The sequence below is a fragment of the Triturus cristatus genome, chromosome 5_1 (genome assembly GCF_964204655.1).
Source record: "Triturus cristatus chromosome 5_1, aTriCri1.1, whole genome shotgun sequence".
In the NCBI taxonomy this organism is placed as follows: Eukaryota; Metazoa; Chordata; class Amphibia; order Caudata; family Salamandridae; genus Triturus; species Triturus cristatus.
In genome coordinates, this window is record NC_140587.1 from 663,411,005 (window position 1) to 663,433,604 (window position 22,600).

Sequence of the window (22,600 nt, forward strand, 5' to 3'; positions counted from 1 at the left end):
TTAGGTATACCAAGATGAAGACGGCCACAAACATCTATATTTTTAATTTGGCAATGGCGGACGCTTTGGTCACAACAACAATGCCATTTCAAAGCACCGAATACCTGATGAACTCGTGGCCGTTCGGGAACGTGCTCTGTAAAATAGTCATTTCGATTGACTATTATAATATGTTCACTAGTATCTTCACGTTAACCATGATGAGCGTGGACCGGTACATTGCCGTGTGTCACCCGGTGAAGGCGCTGGACTTCCGCACCCCCCTCAACGCCAAGTACATTAATGTCTTCATCTGGCTGCTCTCGTCGTCGGTGGGCATTTCTGCAATAGTCCTGGGAGGCACCAAGACAACGGAAGGTGAGTGTCCCCATTTTTACATTTCGGTTCGCTTTCTTGTGAAACGGGAGCGGAAAGTACTTTATTTTCTAATAACGATTATTAAGGCGTGAAACTGTGTATATGATTCTTAATGTGCTTACCATTGCATTACCTAGACGTCACTCGCGCAAAGGCCAACATTGTGATCAGTATTGAAGTGCGAGAGTCTTCTGGCTTCGGGATGTTGAACTGGAGGCCATTGTAATCAATCTATGCATGTGAGGGAACATGCTCATTCTTTTTTAGACAACACAACAAAGACGGACTTTCGTTATTTGGTTTTTATTGAAGATATATAAACCAAGAAAACTATACAAATGAGTAACATTTGCAATGCAATGGTTATAAAATCGGATGTAAAACATGGAAAGAACAATGAAAACTTTGAAATAAGACACGAGAATATTTTTAATATAAAAAAGAGGAAAATAACCTAGAAAAAGTAAGAAGAGAGAAAGAGAGAGAGAGTAGGAAGAGACAAGGAAAATAAATGAGAGGGAATGTGAAGGTATTCTATGTTCCTCACAGATAAAATTCCACCATATATCAACTCAGACAATATAGAAGCATCTTTACAACAGGAGAGTATAACTTTAAAAGCAAGAGCAATAAAAAGATCTAATAACAAGAGTTTAGGAGAACAAATTAAAAAATCTGGGGGCATATCAGCAACAACAGCTTGCTAATTAGCCGATAAAATTATGCCCGCTTTTCGGCCGAAAACGGCCGCAAAAGCGGCGATATTTCTATCGCCTCGCCTTGCTGATATGCCCCTCAGTTACCAGATCCAAGGAAACATTTTGAATTGTTAATGGATTGTTACATTTAAATATCTTTAAACCATTAGGCCAAAATTTTCCAAAACTTAGATACATGAGAACAATAATAAAGTAGATGCAATAGCGTACCATTGGATGTGGAACATCACCTACATAGTGAGGAGGCAGACAAATCAAATGCAGAAATAGATTCTGTGGTTATAATGACTCTATTGAAAATATAAAAAATAACGATTGGGTAATTTGGTTTACTTTACAGGTATTAAAAACTTTGAGCCAAAATGTCTCCAAGAATTGAGTAGGAAATGATAAAGCACGATCAGTTTCCCATATTACTTCAGGCAGACCTTTTGTATGCTCAGAGATTGACATCATTAGAAGCTTGTATATGTATGCAGCTTTAGGTGTAGAGGCATGTTGAATGGTATCAATCGGTGTCAAGGGCAAGGGTGAAACTGAGAGACGTTGAAGGTTAAGGAATGAATAGCAGCAGAAATCAAATTATATTCTTTGGAAAAAGTAATTGGTAAATTATATTGTGTTTGCAACTGTGCAAACCCCTCATCAGTTAATGAACAAACAAAATACCCTTATGTTTCCAATGATTGAAATGAAAAGATTTATGCCGAAATGTGAGATACTTATCATACCATGGTGAGGGAGATGTAAAGCATTGTTGAAAATCATATCGGGGTGTCCACACAGTATGCAAAATATAATGTGAAAATTATAAAATAGGGTGTTTGGAAATAAAAGTACTATTAGACATATGGATTGCATCCTTGAAAGAAAAATTGTTTAAAACAGCCTTTCATGTATAATCAAACGTGGTATGGGAGAATCATGAAAATCATTAATTAAGGCGAGAAAAGGTCTAATTAAAAAAGCTGAATGATACAGCTTAAAATCTAGGAAATGAACACTACCTTCTTTCTTTGGATTTTGTAATTTAGATTGAACAATGCATGGATGTTTTTGTTATTCCAGTGAAATTTTATACAAATAGAATTGATTTGTGAAAAATAATAATCGGGAATATAATAGAATTGATTTGTGAAAAATAATAATCGGGAATACTAAATGGTAATATGGATAAAGTGTAAAGAATATGTGGTACAATCATCATTTTAAGAGTATCTTATCTACCTCCAATGATACATTTAAAGGAGACCATGATGAAAGTAATGTTTGCATTTTAAGTTTTAGAACATCAAAATTGCGTTTGATAATATTGGAAATAGTAGGTGAAAAACACCAAGATATTTAATTCTGGATGGGCAACAATTGAAGTTAGTTATTGCAAACATTTATTGTTAACAGGAGGAATTTAATTGTAAAGTGTCTGTTTTAGAAAAAAAATAGTTTATTACCTGAAATGCTGGAATATAAATCGATCTCTTGTTAAAAGGGATCTAATGAGGACAAAGGATTGGACATGTAAATGAGAACGCCATCAGTGTACTCTGAAAGTTTAGTTTCAAGCTAATTGTGCTTAAATTCAGAAATAAGTGTATTACAATGAATTCGCTTAAGACAAAGAATAAATAATACAGGTGAAAGGGGACACCCTTGTCTAGTACCTCTATGTAAACTGAATTACGGAGAGAAGTAACCATTAACAAAAACACTGGCACAGCGGTTTGAATATAATATTTTGATAAAAAATACACATTTAGGACACAAACCGAACCATTGGAGAGTGTTGAACATAAAACGCCAATACGGTCAAACAACTTTTCAGCATCAAAGGATAAGGCTGTAAGTGGGTACTTATGCATTTTAGCTAATTCAAGGATATTTGAGAACATTCTGGCATTAACTGTGGCACGTCTGCCCTTGATAAAATCAGACTGATCAGTTTTGATTAGAAGAGGTATAAAAGTCTCTGAGTGAAAAGCAAGGATCTTAGCAAAATATTTGCAATCATAGTTAGTTTAGGTAGACCATTCCATTTTTTAATAGTTTAGATTCTGATGGAGTAGTGTTCTCTGAATATAATTAATGGAAGAAGGATTGAAAACAAGCAGAAATATCAGAGATACAAGTCACAGTGGTGTTACTGAGTTAGTTATGGATGGGTTCAACAGTTTTGTGTTGTGATTTTATCTTCAAGTAATTAGCCAGCATCTTAACTGCTTCAATTTGACCTCCATGATACTTAGATTTAACTTTGAGTAGAATATAAAATGCATCAGTGGTAGCAATTTTGCTACGATTAGCATTAGTTTTAATTAAGTCATGTAAATAAGTGGAAGATTTGGAGGTGAAATAAGTATGTTCCAATCTTTTACTTTGCTGAAGCAAAGCAAGGTATTGTCTTTTCTTTTTAGCAGAAACACAATGATGAAGGCTCTACAAAAAGCTTTAAAGTCATCCAAGTGATTTGGAACAAAAGTATCAATAGATTTGTTATTTTGAAAAAATCTGTAAGAAAAGCAGTAGCTGCATTATAAAGTTAGGATCTAACAACAGGTGGGCATTAAACCTCCAAGAACAAGTTTTAGAATAACCAAAGGAAAAATCAAAAGTAAATAAAACAGGGGCATGATGTGAAATTAAATGTTTGATTGTATAGAAGGTAACAGAGATTTGGATACTAAAATATATTCAGTTTGTGACATGGTATGATAGTCATTGGACACAAATATTAATTCTCATAGATCACGGTTACAATTTTACCAACATCCAATAATTGTTGTGTGGCAATGGCTGACTAAAATGCTTTATGGGATTTATCTGGAATGAATTTGCACTTAGATTTCCTGTCGGAAAAAGGGTCTAACCATTGATTTAAATTGCCTGCTAAAATGATACTAGGATTATTAATAGAGATAGGTTTTATTTTAATTCTATGCCAAAAATCAGGATCAGATTTACTGGGCCATAACAATAAAATAAAGTCACACGCTTATGATGAATGTTAGCAGTGACCTATATCCATTGTCCATCATTGTTGCATTCAGTAGATCAAATGTGTAGTTTTAATGACTTATGACAGAGGACGGCTACACCACCCTTGCGATTGATAGCTGTTGAAAACAATATCTGACCAACGCATTGACATTCCAATTTTAGTGATTCAATATCATTGCAATATGTTTCCTCTAAAAAGGCAATATGTGTATTGAGTTTAAACAGATGAGATAATACTTTTGTCTTTTAACTGGATGTCCCAGACAATGAGCAATAACAACGTTTTAAGATTTGTTGAACAATAATGTCCCTAGCATTAGGAAAAAGAGACTGAAGAAATGTTTTCAGTTTCGCAGGAGCCTCAAACGATCTCATAGTGCCCTCATACGTTATTTTACATTACGAAGGACAAAGTATGCCATAATGAATATTCAATGTACGCATTTGAAGTTGGGGGGCCAGAAATTACTTTCTTCTAGCATTAGTTGATTTAGAAATATTCTGAGTGATAAAGATGTTGAGACCAGAGTAGATGAGATGACGCTTTTCATTTGCAGCTTTCAAGACATGTAACAGGTCTGTAAATTCCAGAAACAACTGAATAATTCCTGGTAGTTTGGCTGCATGCAAATTAAGATGACCAAGGCGACGTGCAAGCTGAATGTTGACAGCAGGAGTATTCGGAATACCAAGAAGATGTGGAAAACATTTCTTTATGAAACCAAGCAGGTCTGGCCCCCCAGTGGTCTCTGGTTGTTCCTAAATTCAAAGATTATTCCATCTTGTTCTGTTTTCAAGGTCCTCAGTACAAAGTTTGAGGATTTCCTGCTTAAGAATCGGAATTTTTGGAACCATGTCCTGCAGATTACTGACATGCTGTTCCATTTCAATCATTTCACTTTCCATAACAATCCAACAATTCTCAATCTGTTTTAATATTTCATTAGTGGTATACATAAAAGGTTGTAGACCTCTCACTTCCTCCAAGATAGTATCCAAAACTGGGTTGTAACTGTAAGAAGAAAAGAAGGCCAACAGAGGATCATTCTTTGCCTTCTTAGGTTTAGTAATAGAAGAGGTTGCTTTAGTAGAAGCAAGACAATCTCATACCATATTTATGCGATGTATAGTTTGAGATAACGTTTTTGTGGACAAGTTGGTCCTTCCCAAACAGGTGAAAGCAAAGGCACCTAGCCAGCAATAAAGGAATATACTATTGGATCAAAGATTCAGAGACTAGTAATAGAATATATTAGTTTTTGAGCTAATTGGCATCTAACCAGATTGAGCAAGGTTAAGGGGAAAACCTTCAGCGCTGGCAGATATTACCAAGGAAGGTCAGCCATTAAAATAATGCCTCATATATACCAGCAGGAATAAGCTGAAGGACATATTTCTTCAATAGTGACCTGTAATGTGAGAGCTGACCTTGCTGATAAGAAAGATTCATGGCCAACAAACATTTTTTATGACAGGAAGTCTGAACAATGCCATAAAGAATTAGAAGGGAGCAGCGCTTAAACACACAAATTGGCGTCCGCTTGTATTTAATTGAGGAAGGTACAACTGCAGCAACAGCAAAGTAGAGGCAGCACTGCATGGATTAAGATGTTGGTAAGGAGCCACTTAATATCAGAGCAACCTGAGGACACACAATGATGAGGCAAACAAAAATGAGCAATGTGTGTAGAAAGGTGAAGCTGGATGACATTGGGCAGTACGCCGACAAAATGGTTGCCTCAAATGTCGGAAAATCAGTGCAGCAGCACCTTACAGAAGGAGTCTCTCAATGCAGCAGTTACCACAGCCATTTCAAAACTGGACACATGGGAAGGTAGTAGCCATGATCTGAAGAGAAGTGCTCCATCTGGAATGTGACAATAAAGAACGACAAAGCTCCACATGGCACCGGAGCTCAAAGTTGCACCGCCATCTTGTCCGGGGCAGAAATCACGCCCCCCAAAGACAGACTGTCTTCACAACGCCATTAGTTCCTTAACGTCAACGAAGATAGCTGCCATGATGTATTCAGTGATGTTTGCAAATTACAGTAAAAAAGGAACAATAGCTGTTAGTAAATGCATGTGTGGTCTACTGTACTTGACTATAAAAATATGAGTTTCCAAACACATATGTGAAGTTACATCCATACTAACAGAATACTTACATTTTTAGGTCCTTGCTGCTACAACTTTACAGTGGACACCATGATCATTATACAATTTAAATTATATAAAGACGTTCATTTGGGCACAATTTGTGTTCACCTTGCAATAAATTGTATAAAAAGATATGTGAAATAATCTTGCAGATGATGTATCAGTCCAAGTGGCATATTGAGAACCCAGTTTAGGCGTTTTGATTCCTTATTGAATTTTTAGGCTCTTATTCAGGACCAGTGAAAGACATGAAATGTTAAATGGAAAATGGATAACTTAGGGAAGGCTTCTTTTTGAAAAATTGAATTTGAGTTACCAGATCAAAATCCAGTTATTGATTGCTATGATGAAACAGCATTGTGGAAAAAACAATATTTTCCACTGTTGTAATGTTACCAGGAAAAGCTTCCCTTGTTTTCTCCTCCCACAGGACTCCAGAGCAAAATGTTAGTGGTTGTGATTTTACTATATCTCCTGGGTCTCCATAGACTCAAGAAAGACAGGGTGGTACATTGCCTGGGCCAACTTCTACATTCCATATAGGCGCTGATCTCTGTAGACGTGGGCAAACAAGGGAAAACAAACTGCGATGTCCTGCGATAAAGCCACACCGTGCCATATCTCAGTTCATGTGAGAATGGAGAGCTTGACTTAAGGCACGGAAGGGGAGGAAAGGCAAATGGAGTGGTAGAAATAGGTGGAGGAAAAACAGGTATTGTTTCACATGTTGTTTGCATTAGAGGTGAAGTTGTATGCAGATTATCAGAAGCTTGGTTATTTTTTTTATTTATACAGAAGGAGGGTACATGCAGAGGGGGATGGGGATGGGTGGTAGAATGCCATTTTTCTATATGTCAGTGAGGGGAGGGATGAGTAGGGGTGCTGTAAGTGGATGGCAGGACACCAGGTCATTTATTTCAATTTGAGATTTGGGTGTTAATTTAGAGGGCAGTTGGATTAGGTAGCAGGATGCCAGATATTTGTTTTATCTTTGGGAGTAAAGGCAACCTTATATATAGCTTCACCATTACTCCTGTTCCCTTGCATAGATGGTGAAAGCAGTTGGCGGGCGATGTGTGATATACTATTAAAGATTAAAGATTGGAAAAAGTGAATACCAGGATGTTTGGTACCTCAGGATTCGGAGTGACATCCTACACAACTCAAACTTCACTCATTGCCTATTTGACTTACCTCTGAAATCCTTGATGAAAACATTCCAGTTATTCACTATAATGCATCTATAATTCAATAAATTAAGGTTAAAGTAATTGATATGTCAACTAATACTTTTATCTGACCATGTGCTCAGACTGTTGTGACTTGAGTGGGAATGAAAATGGCAACATTTTTGAAGGTTTGATTAAAAGAGATTATACACAATATATTTTTCAAAACATCTCTGATTTTCTTGCTCATCATTAAAAGTAAACCTTTGTATGTCAGAATATTAACCCCTTCGCTGCTAGACCTTTCCCCCCCGTGCTAAGCCTTTTTTTGGCCATTTGGGGGAGTTCGCGTTTAGGCCCCCGTAACTTTTTGACCACGTAAGGTATCCACGCCAAATGTGCATCCTTTTCTTCCAACAACATAATGGGGATTCTAAAGGTACCCAGGGTTTATGGATTCCCCTGGAGGGGACCCAAAAATTAGACAAAATACAGCTAAATTTTGTTTTTTGGGGGAAAAAACTGCTGCAAATGAAAGCGTCTGATTTTTCCCCTGAAAATGGTATCAAAAAAGGGTTTGTGGGGCTGAAATCACAATTTTCCCAGCTTTTAGGAAATTACAAACTTTTGTCAGAAAACCAAAATATTTTACACAGTCTTGGCATTTTTCTGGGACATAGCCCATTTTTGCTATTTTTTGTGCTTTCGACCTCGTTCCAGTTAATGGTAGAAATGGGTATAAAAACAATAATGGACCCTGAAAAGCTATACATTTTTGAAAAGTAGACAAACTTCTGAATTCAGCAAGGGGTCACTTGTGTAGTACCTTAAAGGTTTCTTTATAGAAACTAACTGTTAAATATAGGAAAAATTCTGTCAACGTTTTCACCTGTAACTTCTTCTAATTATGACAGCTCTTTGAAAGCAATATACCGTTAGATCCGCTGGACATTACTGGTTGTGTGGATATATAGGAATTGTAGGTTCACCATGAATCCGATGAACCCAGAGCCAAAAACTGAGCAGGGACTTGCAATGGTTTTTTATTATGGACCGGGTATATAGCAATTATTCTGGGAAAATGTATACATGGAAAAATCGGAATGAAAGACACCTATGTATTTATGAAATTGGAACAAAATATAGAGTTTAGAAACAGTAGATATTTGCACATTTCCGAAATTAGGAATACTCATACTAGCATGAAAATTATCGGTAATGTTTCAAAATGACTTCTTTTTTACACTTTGTCTTTCATTTGAAAGGAAGAAATGCATCAAAAGTCAATAGGTAAGTCTCCCGATAAAAATGATACCTCACTTGTGTGGGTAGGCATAGTTCCCACAACAGGAAATGGCTCAAAACCCAACTTGAGCACAATTTCACAATGAAAAATTACCCTATTTTTGCAAAGTGCCTACCTGTAGTTTTTTAACCCTAGCTCTGCCGGCACCTAGAGAAACCTAGCAAACCTATACATTTTTGAAAACTAGACAACCTGGGAAATCCAGGATGGGGTGACTTGACTGGCTCTCACCAGGTTCTGTTACCCAGAATCCCTTGCAAACCGAAGAAATTGTCAAAAATAACAAATTTCCCTCACATGTCTGTGGTGGAAAGTGCTGGAGTCTGCATGGATCCACAAATTTCCACCACCCCGCTTTCCCCAAAGTATTCCGAGAAAAACGGTACCTCACTTGTGTGGGTAGGCCTAGTGCCCGCGACAGAAACGGCGCAAAACGCAATGTGGACACACCACAATATCACATTGAAAAATGACCCTTTTTTGGCAAAGTGCCTAGCTGTAGTTTTCGAACCCTAGCTCTGCCGGCACCTAGGGAAACCTAGCAAACCTATACATTTTTGAAAACTAGACATCAAGGGGAATCCAGGACAGGGTGACTTGACTGCCTCTCACCAGGTTCTGTTACCCAGAATCCCTTGCAAACCTAACAAATTGTCCAAAAAACACATTTTCCTCACATTTCTGTGGTGGAAAGTTCTGGAATCTGCGTGGATCCACAAATTTCCACCCATCCCAAGGTCCCCAAAGTCTTCCAAGAAAAATGGTACCTCACTTGTGTGGGTAGGCCTAGTGCCCGCAACAGGAAACGGCGCAAAAAGCAACGTGGACACACCACAATTTCACAGTGAAAAATGGCCCTTTTTTGGCAAAGTGCCTAGCTGTAGTTTTTGAACCCTAGCTCTGCCAGCACCTAGGGAAACCTAGCAAACCTATATATTTTTTTAAACTAGACACGCAGGGGATAACAGGATGGGGTGACTCGACTGCCTCTCACCAGGTTCTGTTACCCAGAATTCCTTGCAAACCTAAAAAATTGTCAAAAAAAGCAAATTTTCCTCACATTTCTGTGGTGAAAAGTTCTGGAATCTGCATGGATCCACAAATTTCCACTCACCCCGCGTTCCCCAAAGTCTTCCGAGAAAAATAGCACCTCACTTGCCTGGGTGGGACAAGGACTCCTGACAGGCAAGGGCCCAAAACCTATTGAGGCAACAACCAAATTACCTATCACAAACCAACCTGAATTTGCAAGGGGGGTCCCATGAGTTTTTGGCCCTGGGCTCTGCAACCATCTAGGGAAACCTACCAAACCCACACATTTCTGGAAACTAGACATATCCTGTTTCAGCCACTTTGCCTACCCACACAAGTGAGGTACCATTTTTATCGGGAGACCTGGGGGAACGCTGGGTGGGAGGAAATTTGTGGATCCACGTAGATTCCAGAACTTTCCCACACAGAAACCTGAAATTTGAGGTTTGTAGGGGATTCTGGATAGGAAAACGTTAGGGGACCCTCGCAAGCCATACCTCGCTGAACTGCCTAGTGTCTAGTTTTCAGAAATGTGTGGGTTTGGTAGGTTTCCTTAGATGGCCGCCGAGCCCGGGGTCAAAAACTCATGGGACCCTCTGGCAAAACCAGGTTGTTTTTTGATAGGTAATTTTGATGTCGCCGCAATAGGTTTTGGGCCCTTGCCTGTCGCGGGTGCTTGACCCACCCACGCGGGTGAGATATCATTTTTACCGAGAGACCTGGGGGAATGCTGGGTGGGAGGACATTTGTGGTCCAGTTAGGGTGCACAAAGCAAAACCAAAGGGGATGATGGACGGAGTGTTGAACTATGCAAGCACTCACCCCCAGTCAACTGATCTGGGTTTAATCCATCATCATTCTTTAGCTCACTCTGCCACCCCAGTTCAGGGGGTTGGCAGGGTATGCCAAGACATGGGTCCCTTGCTCACCTTGCCACTGGATTCAAGCTAGTCTGGCTGATGACGGCTGATTAGCCAGAAACCGGTCCCAGGATGCTTGTTTCCGGTCCAGGTAAGACATGGCTTGGCAGTTCAGGCTGGACTGTTCCCATGAGGTACAGGGTCAGACTGATTTGTATATGGCCATGTCTGAACTGGGGTGGCGGAGTGAGCTAAAGAATGATGATGGATTAAACCCAGATCAGTTGACTGGGGGTGAGTGCTTGCATAGTTCAACACTCCGTCCATCATCCCCTTTGGTTTTGCTTTGTTCGCCCTAAGTTGGCAGGGTATGCCCAGATGTGGGTCCCTTGCTCACTTTGCCACTGGATTCAAGCTAGCCTGGCTGATGACGGCTGATTATCCAGAAACTTGTCCCAGGATGCTTGTTTCTGGTCTAGGGAAGACATGGCTTGGCAGTTTAGACTGGACTGTTCCCATGAGGTACAGGGTCAGACTGATTTGCATATGTCCATGTCTGAACTGGGATGGTGGAGTGAGCTAAAGAATGATGATGGATTAAACCCAGATCAGTTGACTGGGGGTGAGTTCTTGCAATGTTCAACACTCTGTCCATCATTCCCTTTGGTTTTGCTCAATAAATAGTTAGTCATAACCATCTGAAGTTATGTGGCAAGGGAAATGAGCAACCCCTCCTCTGTGCCCACTCAAAACAGGTTTTGGGGGTGGCTCTTATTCCACTGGGCTTGGTGCTTGGCTGGTTAGGGGGAAAAAGGTACGGTGTTAGCTACATCTGCCTGTGACAGGATATGCTCCTTTGAAGTGAATTAATTTCTTGTGTACAGAACAGATGGTCAGCCTTTCGATGAAACAGAACACCCCCCTGAATCCAAGGCTTTTGTTCACCTCATTAAAGGCCATCCAGCTCTTGGGCGACAGTTGGAAGCTCATGCAAATAGACTTCTAGAGGCTTTAGGTAGCATAAAACACAGGTAATGGTAGCCGGACTGGCCACCAACAAGCAATAACAGCAGTAAGCTCAGCCTTGTGTTACTTCAACGTCTTGGAGTCCGGGGAGAAATGGTAGCCATCTGAAACTTGCTGGGGGTCAGGACTACATTTTCCAAAGGGCACTAGACCATTTACTTTTGGGCAATCTCTCAGTGGGCCTGATGGGCAGTGATTATTTTGATTACAGAAGTGTGCTTTACCTGTGGGCTGCAGATGACTAGTTACCCCAGTCCAAGGGAGTTCTGGTGTTGCTTTTGGCTTGCAGAGGGGTTCTTCTTTCCTTTGGAACCAGTCTCTAGTCCGGGACGAGTCACAGTCGTGCAGATGCTGGGTGGTTGCCACAGGTGCAGGTCAGGTTATCACACTTTGGTATGTGCAGGCCCTGAAGCTGCAGACTCAGGTTTCTTCTTTGTCCTTGGTTGCAGGTCTATTAGACCTGAGTTTCTGGTGCAAGGAACACCTCTTAAATCCTAGTTTTAGAGACATTAGTGGTGTGGGTGCTGGTAGTCACTGTGCTGCAAACCCCAGCGGCTAATCCTCAGGTGAACACTTCCTGTAGGGTGTGGCACCTTTCCTACCCAGAAGCCACTATTCTGCCACTTAAAAAAATGTCAGAACCCTTCATTGGCTGTACAGACCAGGGAGCCCAGCCTAGTGGTGTGGCTAGCCTTCTATGAGTGTATGCCTCCTGACCATCTAATTCAATTGCCTGCTTGGGGTGCACATTTGACTGGGGCAAGAGGTTGGCTTTTTCCTCCTTTGGGAGAAAGCCTTATTGCCTATCAAAGGTGGTGGGAGCTTTGAAGCACACTGCCTTGATGTGCCACAAGCTGTTCTATCAGGGAGGGGGGTGACACCTCCCGCCCATACAGGCCTTTGTTTCTGCCTCCTGAGAGAGTGTACAGCTCTTGGCAAGGGGTCAGATTCCTGTCTTGGTGGCAGCCACTGCAGGCTGTCAGTCAAGACACAGGAAAGACATAGTGCAACCAGGTGGGCAACCTCTAAGGTAGCCACCAAGGTACATGTCACATGAAATCTGAAGTGGAAAACATTTTGGATTTCATGAGACAAGGTCTTTGATACCAAACATGAAACATTTTAGTGGGGCCATAATGAAGCTGCTAACCTCGGGATGCCCAGGTACCAGCCCATGTTATCCTATGATCCCCTGAACACTTATAATAGTCCTCAATGGAAAGAGGGACATAAAAGCTTGCACTTGTATGTCCATATATTTAATATATTGCAATCTGCATCCTGGGCTTCAGGAGGCCTGCTTTAGTGGCGACTGTCATATATTAAAATGAGTGCTGCAACATTGACACTCATGGTAAGGGCAAAGTTGAATTTGAGCTCTTTGCACTGCTCCTGTAGTCTGTATTCGCAGGCCTGCTGTCATCTCTTTACTTGGGTCACTCGGGGTGGCACAATCAGTGCTGCAGGTCCTGGTGACCCTTTTAACTCCCTTGCCTTTATTAAAATTGGTACCACTTAGCAGAGACTTATAAGGGAGTTAAAGTCCTTGCCAATTGGGGTTACCAATTTACATGCATCATATTTTATGGAGAGAGCACTGGCACTGGGGCCTGGTTAACAGGCTCCAGTGCACTTTCATAATCAAAATCATAAGCATTGGAGAAAACGGTGTGGGGGTAACCTGCTCAAAGGCGGTGTCCTTACAATTATTATAAAGTATTTATTGCAAATTAGACTTTACTAATAAATTGGATTTGTAATACATTTTATGGAAGTCCAAATAAGAAGTTTTATCTGCTTCATACGCAGAGATAGCAAATATTACATATTGTATACTATTGCTTTCCAGTGGAGCAACTAGACTTGCTACAATGGAAATAGCTCTAGTGAAAAATTGTTTTTTTTCACTCTAAGAACACATTTCACATTAAAACTTAACACAGCCTCCTTCTAAATACCATACACTATACCTTATGGGCATGTAAGGCTAATTTAGGGGGCCGGGGGGCATTAATATTTAAAAGAAGGGTGTATGCCTTTCAAAAGGGGTTACTTTGACAGGTCAAATTTGCAGTTTTAATCGGCACAGCCAGGCAACTGGTGCCAGGCCTACAGTCATGTTTACTATGCCACTATAGTGGATTGCACAATGAGTTTTCCAGTCTACGTGTGACTTAACTTACAGGCCTTTGTTACACTGTGGTACCATACACTAAGTACTTATAGGCAACTCACATATGCCATTCAGTGGAATGTCAATTCCCTTTGCTGAAAGGGAGAGAACAGGCAGTTCACAACTTTTTAACAGAGGTAAAGAGCACAGTATTCTATAGCCAGCAAAACCAAAGGCAAAGATCTGGGGTGGCAAAATGCAAAACATGGTAATTTGCAACAGAGGTTGTATCCAAGGAGAAAGTTCATCCAAAATGTTAATGAATCTTCATTCATACACCTCTGACAGACTTCTCATATGCTATCACACTATACCCTGGCCACCCTTGCACATTTTTATGGCTTTTACCTTTAAGGGTTTGTGTCTGTCTCTCCGAACTACCATTTCTATGGTGCGGTACCGAGACCTTTAATATTGTTTGATTGGAATGCTTAGAAGATCAGCTAGTCATCATGTAGGGCTGTGATGCTTCATGATATTCTGCATCACTTAAGTGGAGCAAAGGGTCATATCACAATAAGGTAATGCAGTTGCAGTAGTATGACTGAGCTAGCTATTTGTAGATATATATGTGCCTGTAAGTAAACACCCCTTTTGCATGGCCAGCCCACCGTCCACTTTTTGCTGGATTTTATTGTTAAAATATGGACCCTGAACACTAGAGCACTGCCTTGCAGCTCCCAATATATGTGTGGAGACTCCAAAAACATGTAGAATTAGCTAACATATGCTTGGCATGTTTAGCATACCTATACGTTCCTAGTGTATGGTGCCCAATGTGCCAAGGGCCTGTAAGATAAATGTCGGTAGAGCTCCAGCAACAACTGTACCACCACTAAAGTGACAGTACAAAGCATGTCTTAAGGCCTGCCCCCGGCAACCTGACTGCTTTAAAACTGTAGATACAACCTAGCAAAGTATCCCCTTTTCCAGGCCTATACCTTTTTAATACTCATAGGTGATCCCTAAGTTAAGCCTTAAAGACCCCTGGCCCTGGTATGGTGCATTGTATTTAAACAGTAATTCATGTGTACTTAAGTTGCAGATGCCCTGGCAGTGAAAAATCTCCAAAGTCACCTTTTCACTGTGGCAAGGCTACCTCTCCCATAGAAAAGCACTGGGTCATAGTATAAGACCGTATAATGAATAACTTCAGTTTGTGAATAGCTAGAAACATGAGTCAATGACTCAAATAATAGGAACTTAACAGCCAATCTAATGGTCAAGTTGGATTTTACATTACTAATTTAAAAATGCCACTTTTAGAAAGTTGCCTTTGTCCTGCCTAGCCTCTTCTGAGTTAATCCCCAACTGTCACCTCCTGCCTGTAATGAGGTGCGAATGGCTCACATCAACTACACAAGCTTCAACAGTGCATCCCTTGTTACGCATATGTAGCTCACACCTTTTCCTGCCCCTGCTACTGTCCATGTAGCCATAGTGGCACTTTTCCAGATTATACAAAAGTACAATCCCAGTGGGGAAAAAAACTGTTCCAGAACTGATTTGCAGGGTTAGTTTCTCATTTCTCTAGGACATACCTCAGCGGCCTGCTCAGAGTGTTGCACACGGGAAAAAAGTTATGCTATATTGGATTTAGATAGAGAGGGACACTGTGGGATAGTTTACAGCAGAACACAGAGGAAGTGCTGAAAAGGTGGGTAGGGGCACACATGGGAACCTTTCGCCATTGGTTAGGAGGCGCTCCGGATTTTCACCCACTCACAGGCTCGCACTGTCCATAAATGTTGCACCCTCAGTAGCCTTTTCGGAACACTTCTGGACCTGTGGAAGACAAAAGAAGTACTGCACCTGCGGTTGAACTTGTGGAGAGAGACCCGAAGGGCAGGAACTGCTCCCACTTGTACCCAGGACTGAGAAGTGGACTCCAAAGATCAGTTGGCTAACCTTCTGTTAAGTTATTGGGACACAAAAGCTGCAAGAAGCTCACCTTCCTGAATAGACCAGAGGAGCAGATCCAACCTGACCTGCCTTAGACCCTGCTGGATGCTTCTTCTGGAGTGAGTCCTGATCCCCAAATTTGTCCATAGTGTCCTAGGGCCTTTGGATACGTGTTAGAGTGTATTCCTACTGCCTAACCCTGAAAGCTGGGGTTGAAACATTTTTTGAAAAGTTTGGCCTGAAGACTGGGACCAACCTGATTAGTCAATCTGACAAAGGTGTGTTGCAACAGGGGCAAAGACTTTGGTTGTTCTCGCTGTAAGCTAGTCCGCAACAGCAAATCCATCTGAGCCAAACATTTCAGAGAGGCTACCCAGCCTCTTGGACCCCTCTTGGGCTACAGCTTGCAGCCTTGCCTTGATGGAGAAATGCGAGCTCCAAATAAATCACTAAGTCTGAAGGTAGAATTCTTAATAACAACAAGGCATCAAAAGTATACACAGAGAGTTCAATTCACAAAGGTAAACACACCCTTTAGGGCAAGTTTATGATTGTTTGCAATTCACAAAGGAATTTTACTAGCAATATGTTTACGACTGCCTTTCTTGCTATGTGCAAAGTCTCCACTTGTAAAATTCCTTTGTGAATTGCAGAAAAATGCAAATATACACTAAAGTGTAAGTACTCCGGAACCCATAAAGGATTAGTGTTGAAAATTAGTATAGTGAAATATGAAAGTAATTTGAGTGGTGGATATGTTATTCAGTTATTTAGATAGAGAAGGTTTGGGAAGGGATAGAAAAGTGAAAAAGGTTTGCATTTATATAGCGCTTGTTACCCCTCATAGGGTGTTGAAGGGCTTTTTATTGACGAGTAGCACACTACTCCGAAACTCATAAAGGATCAGTGGTGAATTAGTATAGTGAAATATGAAATTTGAGAAGTGAACATGTTAGTCTGTTATTTTGATTGAAAAGGATAGTGGAGGGATAGAAGAGTGAAGGAATTAGACTTTTGTTTTCCTGAGGTCATAGCAGTAGGAAGAGGCTTTGGGAAGAGTAAAAATAGTTGTCGAGTGGAAGGGTCAGAGGGAAGAGTTTAGAAAGGCTTGTTTTGGGGATCGGTGTAGAAAAAGAGGTGTCAGAAGATGCAAAGAGGGGTAGAGTATGGGAGAGTCTAGAGAGGGTTATTTTGGGGATCATAGTAGTGGTATGGGGTTTGGGATAAATGAGAGAGTGGATGTAGAGGATAGAATGATAGAGGTATAGGGTGAGAAATAGGGTAGTGCATTGGAAAGAGTAGTAGAAAGAAGTGTGCGATGAGTCAGAAAGTTGGGGTAGAACATATATTGAGAGAAGTATAGGGTGAGAAATATGATAGTGCATTGGATATGCTGAATTGGAAGAAAGTGATACATATATAAATCCATAAGTACATGGAAAGTATATAGATGCATAAAGGAGGTAGATATATGTAGATTAAAGATATTGATAGAGGTATAGGATGAGAAATAGGGTAGTGCATTGGATATGCTTTTTTAGGAGAAATATAATAAATATATAGATCCAAGTACATGAAAGTTATAGATGCATAAAGGAAGTAAAAAGATGCATTAGATAAACTCTGATTTTCAAGTGTTATTGTACTTTAAAAATGTATTATTTTTTAACAACATAATTATTGTATATATTTATACAAATCAATACACGAAGATAGGTACATATCTATAGTAAAAATAAATGCTTATATACAGAGGGATATGCTGTAAATTTCTGTTTGCGTATGACGCTTATGTGGGGAAGAGCCTATTCTTGAGTAGTTTTCTGAAGATAAGGTGGTTGTCCGTGGATCTTATGTTGGGGGTAAAGAGTTCCATAGTTTGGATGCTTGACAGAGAAGGATGTGACACCCATGTTTTTTTTCTTGTATCTTTGGATTTTGAGGCAAGATGCCACTTGAGAGTGGAGGTTCCTTTGTTGAATGTGTTTGGTGATTTTATTCCTGATGAAGAGCGGTCCTATTCCATGCATTGCTTTGTTGGTGATACAAAGCAGCTTGATTGTGGAACTTCTGGAAACTGGTAACCAATGCAGGGCTTTCAAGGCAGGTGAGAAATGGTCTCACGGTTTGATGTGCAAGAGTAATCTGGTAGCCGAGTTCTGAATCTGTTGTAGTCTTTTCATGGTTGTTAAAGGTGATCCATGGTAGAGGCTATTGGAGTAATTGAGTTTGGATAGAGCAAGGGAGATGGTAGCTTGAACCTTGTGTGGAAATCCCAAATGCGGGAAAATTTGTTTCAGCGTTTTTATAGTGACAAAGCTTGATCTTGCTAGTTTGTCCACTTAAGCATTCATCGATAGCTTGGAGTCCATGGACATTCTGAGGTTTCTTACTTCCTTCGATACTTTAGGCGGTGAGCCCAGTTCATCAGGCCAGGCAGGAAGTGGGTAATAATGTTTCCAATCACCACACGTGAGTATTTCCATTTTGGAAGCATTCAGTTTGAGATGGCTCCAAGTCATCCACTGATCCACGGCTCTGGGAAAACTGAAAATTGGAGAGTTTCCAATGTCTTAGGGGCATTCCAGTTGAAGGAGTATTTGTGTGTCATCTGCATAGTTATAGCATGTGAGGGCAAATGTATTGATCAGTACCGGTAATTACTTCATGTTGATGTTGAAAAGCATGGGCAAGATAATAGAGCCTTGAGGGACCCCTGCTTTTGTGGAGTATGGTTTGTACCAGAAAGGTGGGGTATGGATGACATTAGTTCTGTTTCGAAGGTAGGATGTGATCCAGTCGAGAGCAGTCCCCCCAGTGCCGGCTTCGCAGAGTCTTTGTTTCAGAGTGTCATGGTCAACCGTGTCAAAGGCAGCCGAGAGGTCCAAGAGGAGTAGCGCAGCAATCCCGTTGCTCTCTACCGTCTTCTATAGGTCATCCCAGCGGGCAAGAAGGGCAGATTCTGTGCCTCTTCCCAGACAGAATCCTGTTTGAAAGTCTGAAAGTATGGCATTCTCTTCAATGAATTGTGACATCTGGGCGAATTCTGCTCTTTCTATCATTTTGCCCATAAAAGGTCCATTTGTAATGGGTCTGTAGTTGTCAGGGTTCTGCAGGTCCAAGTTTGTTTTCTTCTGTAAAGGGCATATGTATGACATTTTAAATTCTTCTGGAAATATTCAGTTATTTAAGGAATTATTGATGATTCTTCTTACTGGAGTGGCAGCAGAGGTTGTTAAAAGAATTGCCTTGAAAGTTTGCAGTGGACACGGGTCAGAAGGGCTGCCGGCAGGCCTGCTTGCTTTGACCAGGTCCATAAATTCATTGTGTGAGATGTGTTGGAAATGAACAGAGAGGTTGGGTTATAGTATTCTTGGATTGTTGTTTTGTAAAGTGTTAGTGCTGGTGCTTTGTTTCTGTTTTAAATACGAGTCCAACGTGTTTGCTTTGTCCGTGTAATGATTTGCCAGTTTGTTTGTGAAATCTTGAGTAACAGGATGAGCTCCTTTTCGGCAATTTGGTTTACGAAATTTATTGAGAATTGTATAGAATTCTTTATTTTCACATTTAGTATTTTGAATTGTGTCTGAATAGTACCTTTTTGTTGCTTTTTTAATAGCTGATTTGTATAATCTGTTAATTTTCTATAGGTGAAGTTTGTCTTGTTTGACATTTGTTTTGAGCCAGGTACGTTACAGCTTTCTAATTTGTTGTTTTATGTCTTATCTTTACATTTCTCTAAGGCGCTTTTTTTCTTTTGTTCAGTTGTGTGGTTTTGAGTGGTATCACGATGTCAAAAGCTTCCTGTAGCCACTCATATTGTTTTTGAACAGAATGAATTGTTCCCAGATCTGAACTGGATGTTAGTTGTGTTTCTAAGTGTTCCAAATTTAGTTTGTTCCATGGTCGATAGGTGGATGCATGTAAGGCAGTTTTAGGTGAGTCGCTTAGTGTTGTTTTATGTTGGAAAGTAAGCAAATGGTGGTCTGCCCATGTTTCTGGAGTTGTAGTTTGAAAGATAACTAGTTTGGTACTAGCAAAAATTACATCTAGGATATGTCCAGCAATGTGTGTGTGTTTGTGGACAATCTGATGCAGGTTCAGTGCATCTAGGCCAGTGATTATTGTTTTGGGATGGGTCATATTGGGTTTGTCAAACCAAATGTTGAGGTCACCCAGAACACATATGTTGGAGTGTATTGTTATCAGGTTTGAAACTGTGTCTAGAAGTGCATCTGGAAATGTCGCCTTGCTAGGTGGAGGTCTGTAATGGCGCAGGAAGTTACAGGTGGAATATGGTGTAGGATTGCATCTGGTGAGAAGAGCCTCACAATTCTTTATGGAAATGTCGTCAACTTTATTGATATGTAATGTTTGCTTGAACAAAACAGCTAGACCACCTCCTTTTTTGGCTATACAATTTTGGGTGATCGTTTGATAGCCTAGAGAAACGGCTTCATAAAGGACTGGAGCCATATCATCTCCCAACCATGATTAAGTTATGAATAGTATGTCTGGTTTTGCATCAGTGAGAAGGTCGTGGATGTGATGTTTGTTTTTAGAGAGCGATCGAGCATTTATTAGTAGACAGTTTAGAGAATGTGCTTTGGTGATAATGAGACTTTGTTTTGTAGAAGAGTAATCAGTATTGTGTGGGTTTGTAGCAGGTGTGTTTTTAGTGTGTTTGAGTCAGTGTGCTTACACCCTCCTTTAGATATCAAAGTAGTATCTCCCAAGGTGGCAAGGGCTATGAACTGGCTCAGACCAAAAGTCCTGCAATACTGAGCAGGCAAAATGCGGACCAGATTGTTGAGGCAGCAGTGCTTGATTTGTGTGTTTCGAAGCCCACGTGGCTGCCAAAATGAGGTCTAGGCTAACAACAGTAGTTGCTTCAGCCATGGTGAAAGAGTCTACAAGCACTCAGAAAACTGCTTTTTTATTAGCATATAGCAGATCTTTATTCAGAGAACAAGCCATCAGGAGATAGTGTTTGCACAGCTTTGCCAGTCTTTGCTCCAGTCTAAGACCCAAATATTAGAGCATCTTCCTCAGAAGTATCAGGTGGCGCAAAGTATGCCAGCAGTGTGATGACCTAGCCAACATGAAAGGGAAAAACAAGGTTTGGAGGACTGCAGCTTTCTTTCTTCCAAACAAAGTTCTAAGGGAAAAGGATGTGGACTTACACAGAGCAGGAAGTCTCCTTACACACCAAGCTAATGTCATGGCGATGAGAGAGACCAAGTTCTGAAAACACGAGGGACAATTGTGCAACAGCTCAAACAGGGTGCACATTAAGATTGTGAGGACTAATAGCTTTGGCAAAAACAAAGCTGACAAAGTCCTTAACTAGTACCCAGCCCTACCCGGGCTAAGGACAGAACAAACAACATGTCCGACAACTTAGCTAGGATGGGGTCAATTTGTTAGGTGCCGTACCGATCCACCAATCTGTCCCAATGAATAGCATATTCAGATTTTAAGAGGGACGCCTCACTGCCAAGAGGACGTCACTGACCTTTGTATGAAGGTCAAAGATGGTCAACTTTTGTCGCTCAATCTCCAAGCATGGAAATGCAAAGTGTGCAGCCCCAGACTCAACACCCTGCCCGGTCCTTAGACAGGTTCACTTGAAGCAGCAGCTTCTTCGGAGGACAGACTCCCATGTCCAGGAGTTCCAGTTACCACGCTCCTTGCTAAATCGATAACAACTAGGATGACTTTGGCCCAATTGTTCCTGATCTTCAGAATTCAAGGCAGGAAAGGCAGTGTTGACAAGGCATATATGAGTCCCGACCTCCACTCTCCGAGCACGCGCTGATTTGGAAACTCTAGTGTGCATAAGTACTCACATTGTGCATTCTCAGCAGTGGCAAAACAATCTAGCCGGGTTGTCCACACTGCTGGAAGAAGGCCTGTGCTACCTCCGGTGGCAACTGCCCTTCCTAATACACTAATGGCTCAGGTCTGTCCGTCCTGGTTTTTAAAGATCCTGCCAGGTGGTTCACCACTAAAGAAATCACTCTGCATTCCAGCCTCCTGGCACAGGGCCCTGGACCCTACCCTGCATATTGCGGTACTATATGGTATTGGCAGTATTGTCTGCATACCTACACTAATATTCTTTTGAAGGTGGGCAGGAAGGTCTGCAACGCCAAGCAAATCACTATAAGCTCTAACAAGATGATGGAGTCTGATATCCGCCGGAGAGCAGAGGTCTCTGATCTGCACTTCTCCCAGATGGCCTTCTGTAGGAAGCTGGCTCGGTATACACCACACCAAGGTAAGGCACAGTGGTAAGGCTCCATATCACTCTGTACACAGCTTCCCATAGGGCTCTGATTCTGTACTGGGAGCTTTTCACTTGACTTCAAGTCACTGAACTCATGGCTTCGCACAGGGCTCTGATTATGTACAGAGAGCTTATCACGGTGTTCAAAATGGGGTTTCTGGTTGGCTTGGTTAGGCACCTGAGCTCACCCTCTGGTCGTTTGGCACAGAGCAGGCAGGCTGATCATCAAAGGCAATTTTTAAAGTGTTTTTGCAACACACTTACATAGAAACACAATGAACACACCACAAAAGAGACTCCACAAAGGATTATCCATAGTATATTATACATAAAACAAGACAAAAACAACATGAATCATAAATATTGTGCATACTATGCAAATACTAAGATAGTACTCATTATCCTGGACAATGCAAGAATCAAAAAGACATACATCATAAAATCAGTGCATTTTATGCCAGTTAGGTTACAGGAAAAAAACATGAATCACCAAATGTCACCTTAAGTACGTGGATCACAAAATAACACTATAAGGACAAATACTTCGCAGGTATTGCAGACTGGTTTAAAAACACCACCTGATTCCCACATATAACCATAAAAATGTACCGTCC

General features: G+C 40.9%; 1 protein-coding gene across 1 annotated transcript in view; it reads left to right on the forward strand.

The window, feature by feature from the left end:
- Window positions 1–22,600, forward strand: part of OPRK1 (opioid receptor kappa 1) — a 314,535-nt gene that overhangs the window by 142,013 nt on the left and 149,922 nt on the right. The window contains exon 3 of the mRNA XM_085604137.1: window positions 5–357. Within this exon, the coding sequence (XP_085460263.1) occupies window positions 5–357 (353 nt within the window). The remainder of the gene's footprint in view (window positions 1–4; window positions 358–22,600) is intronic.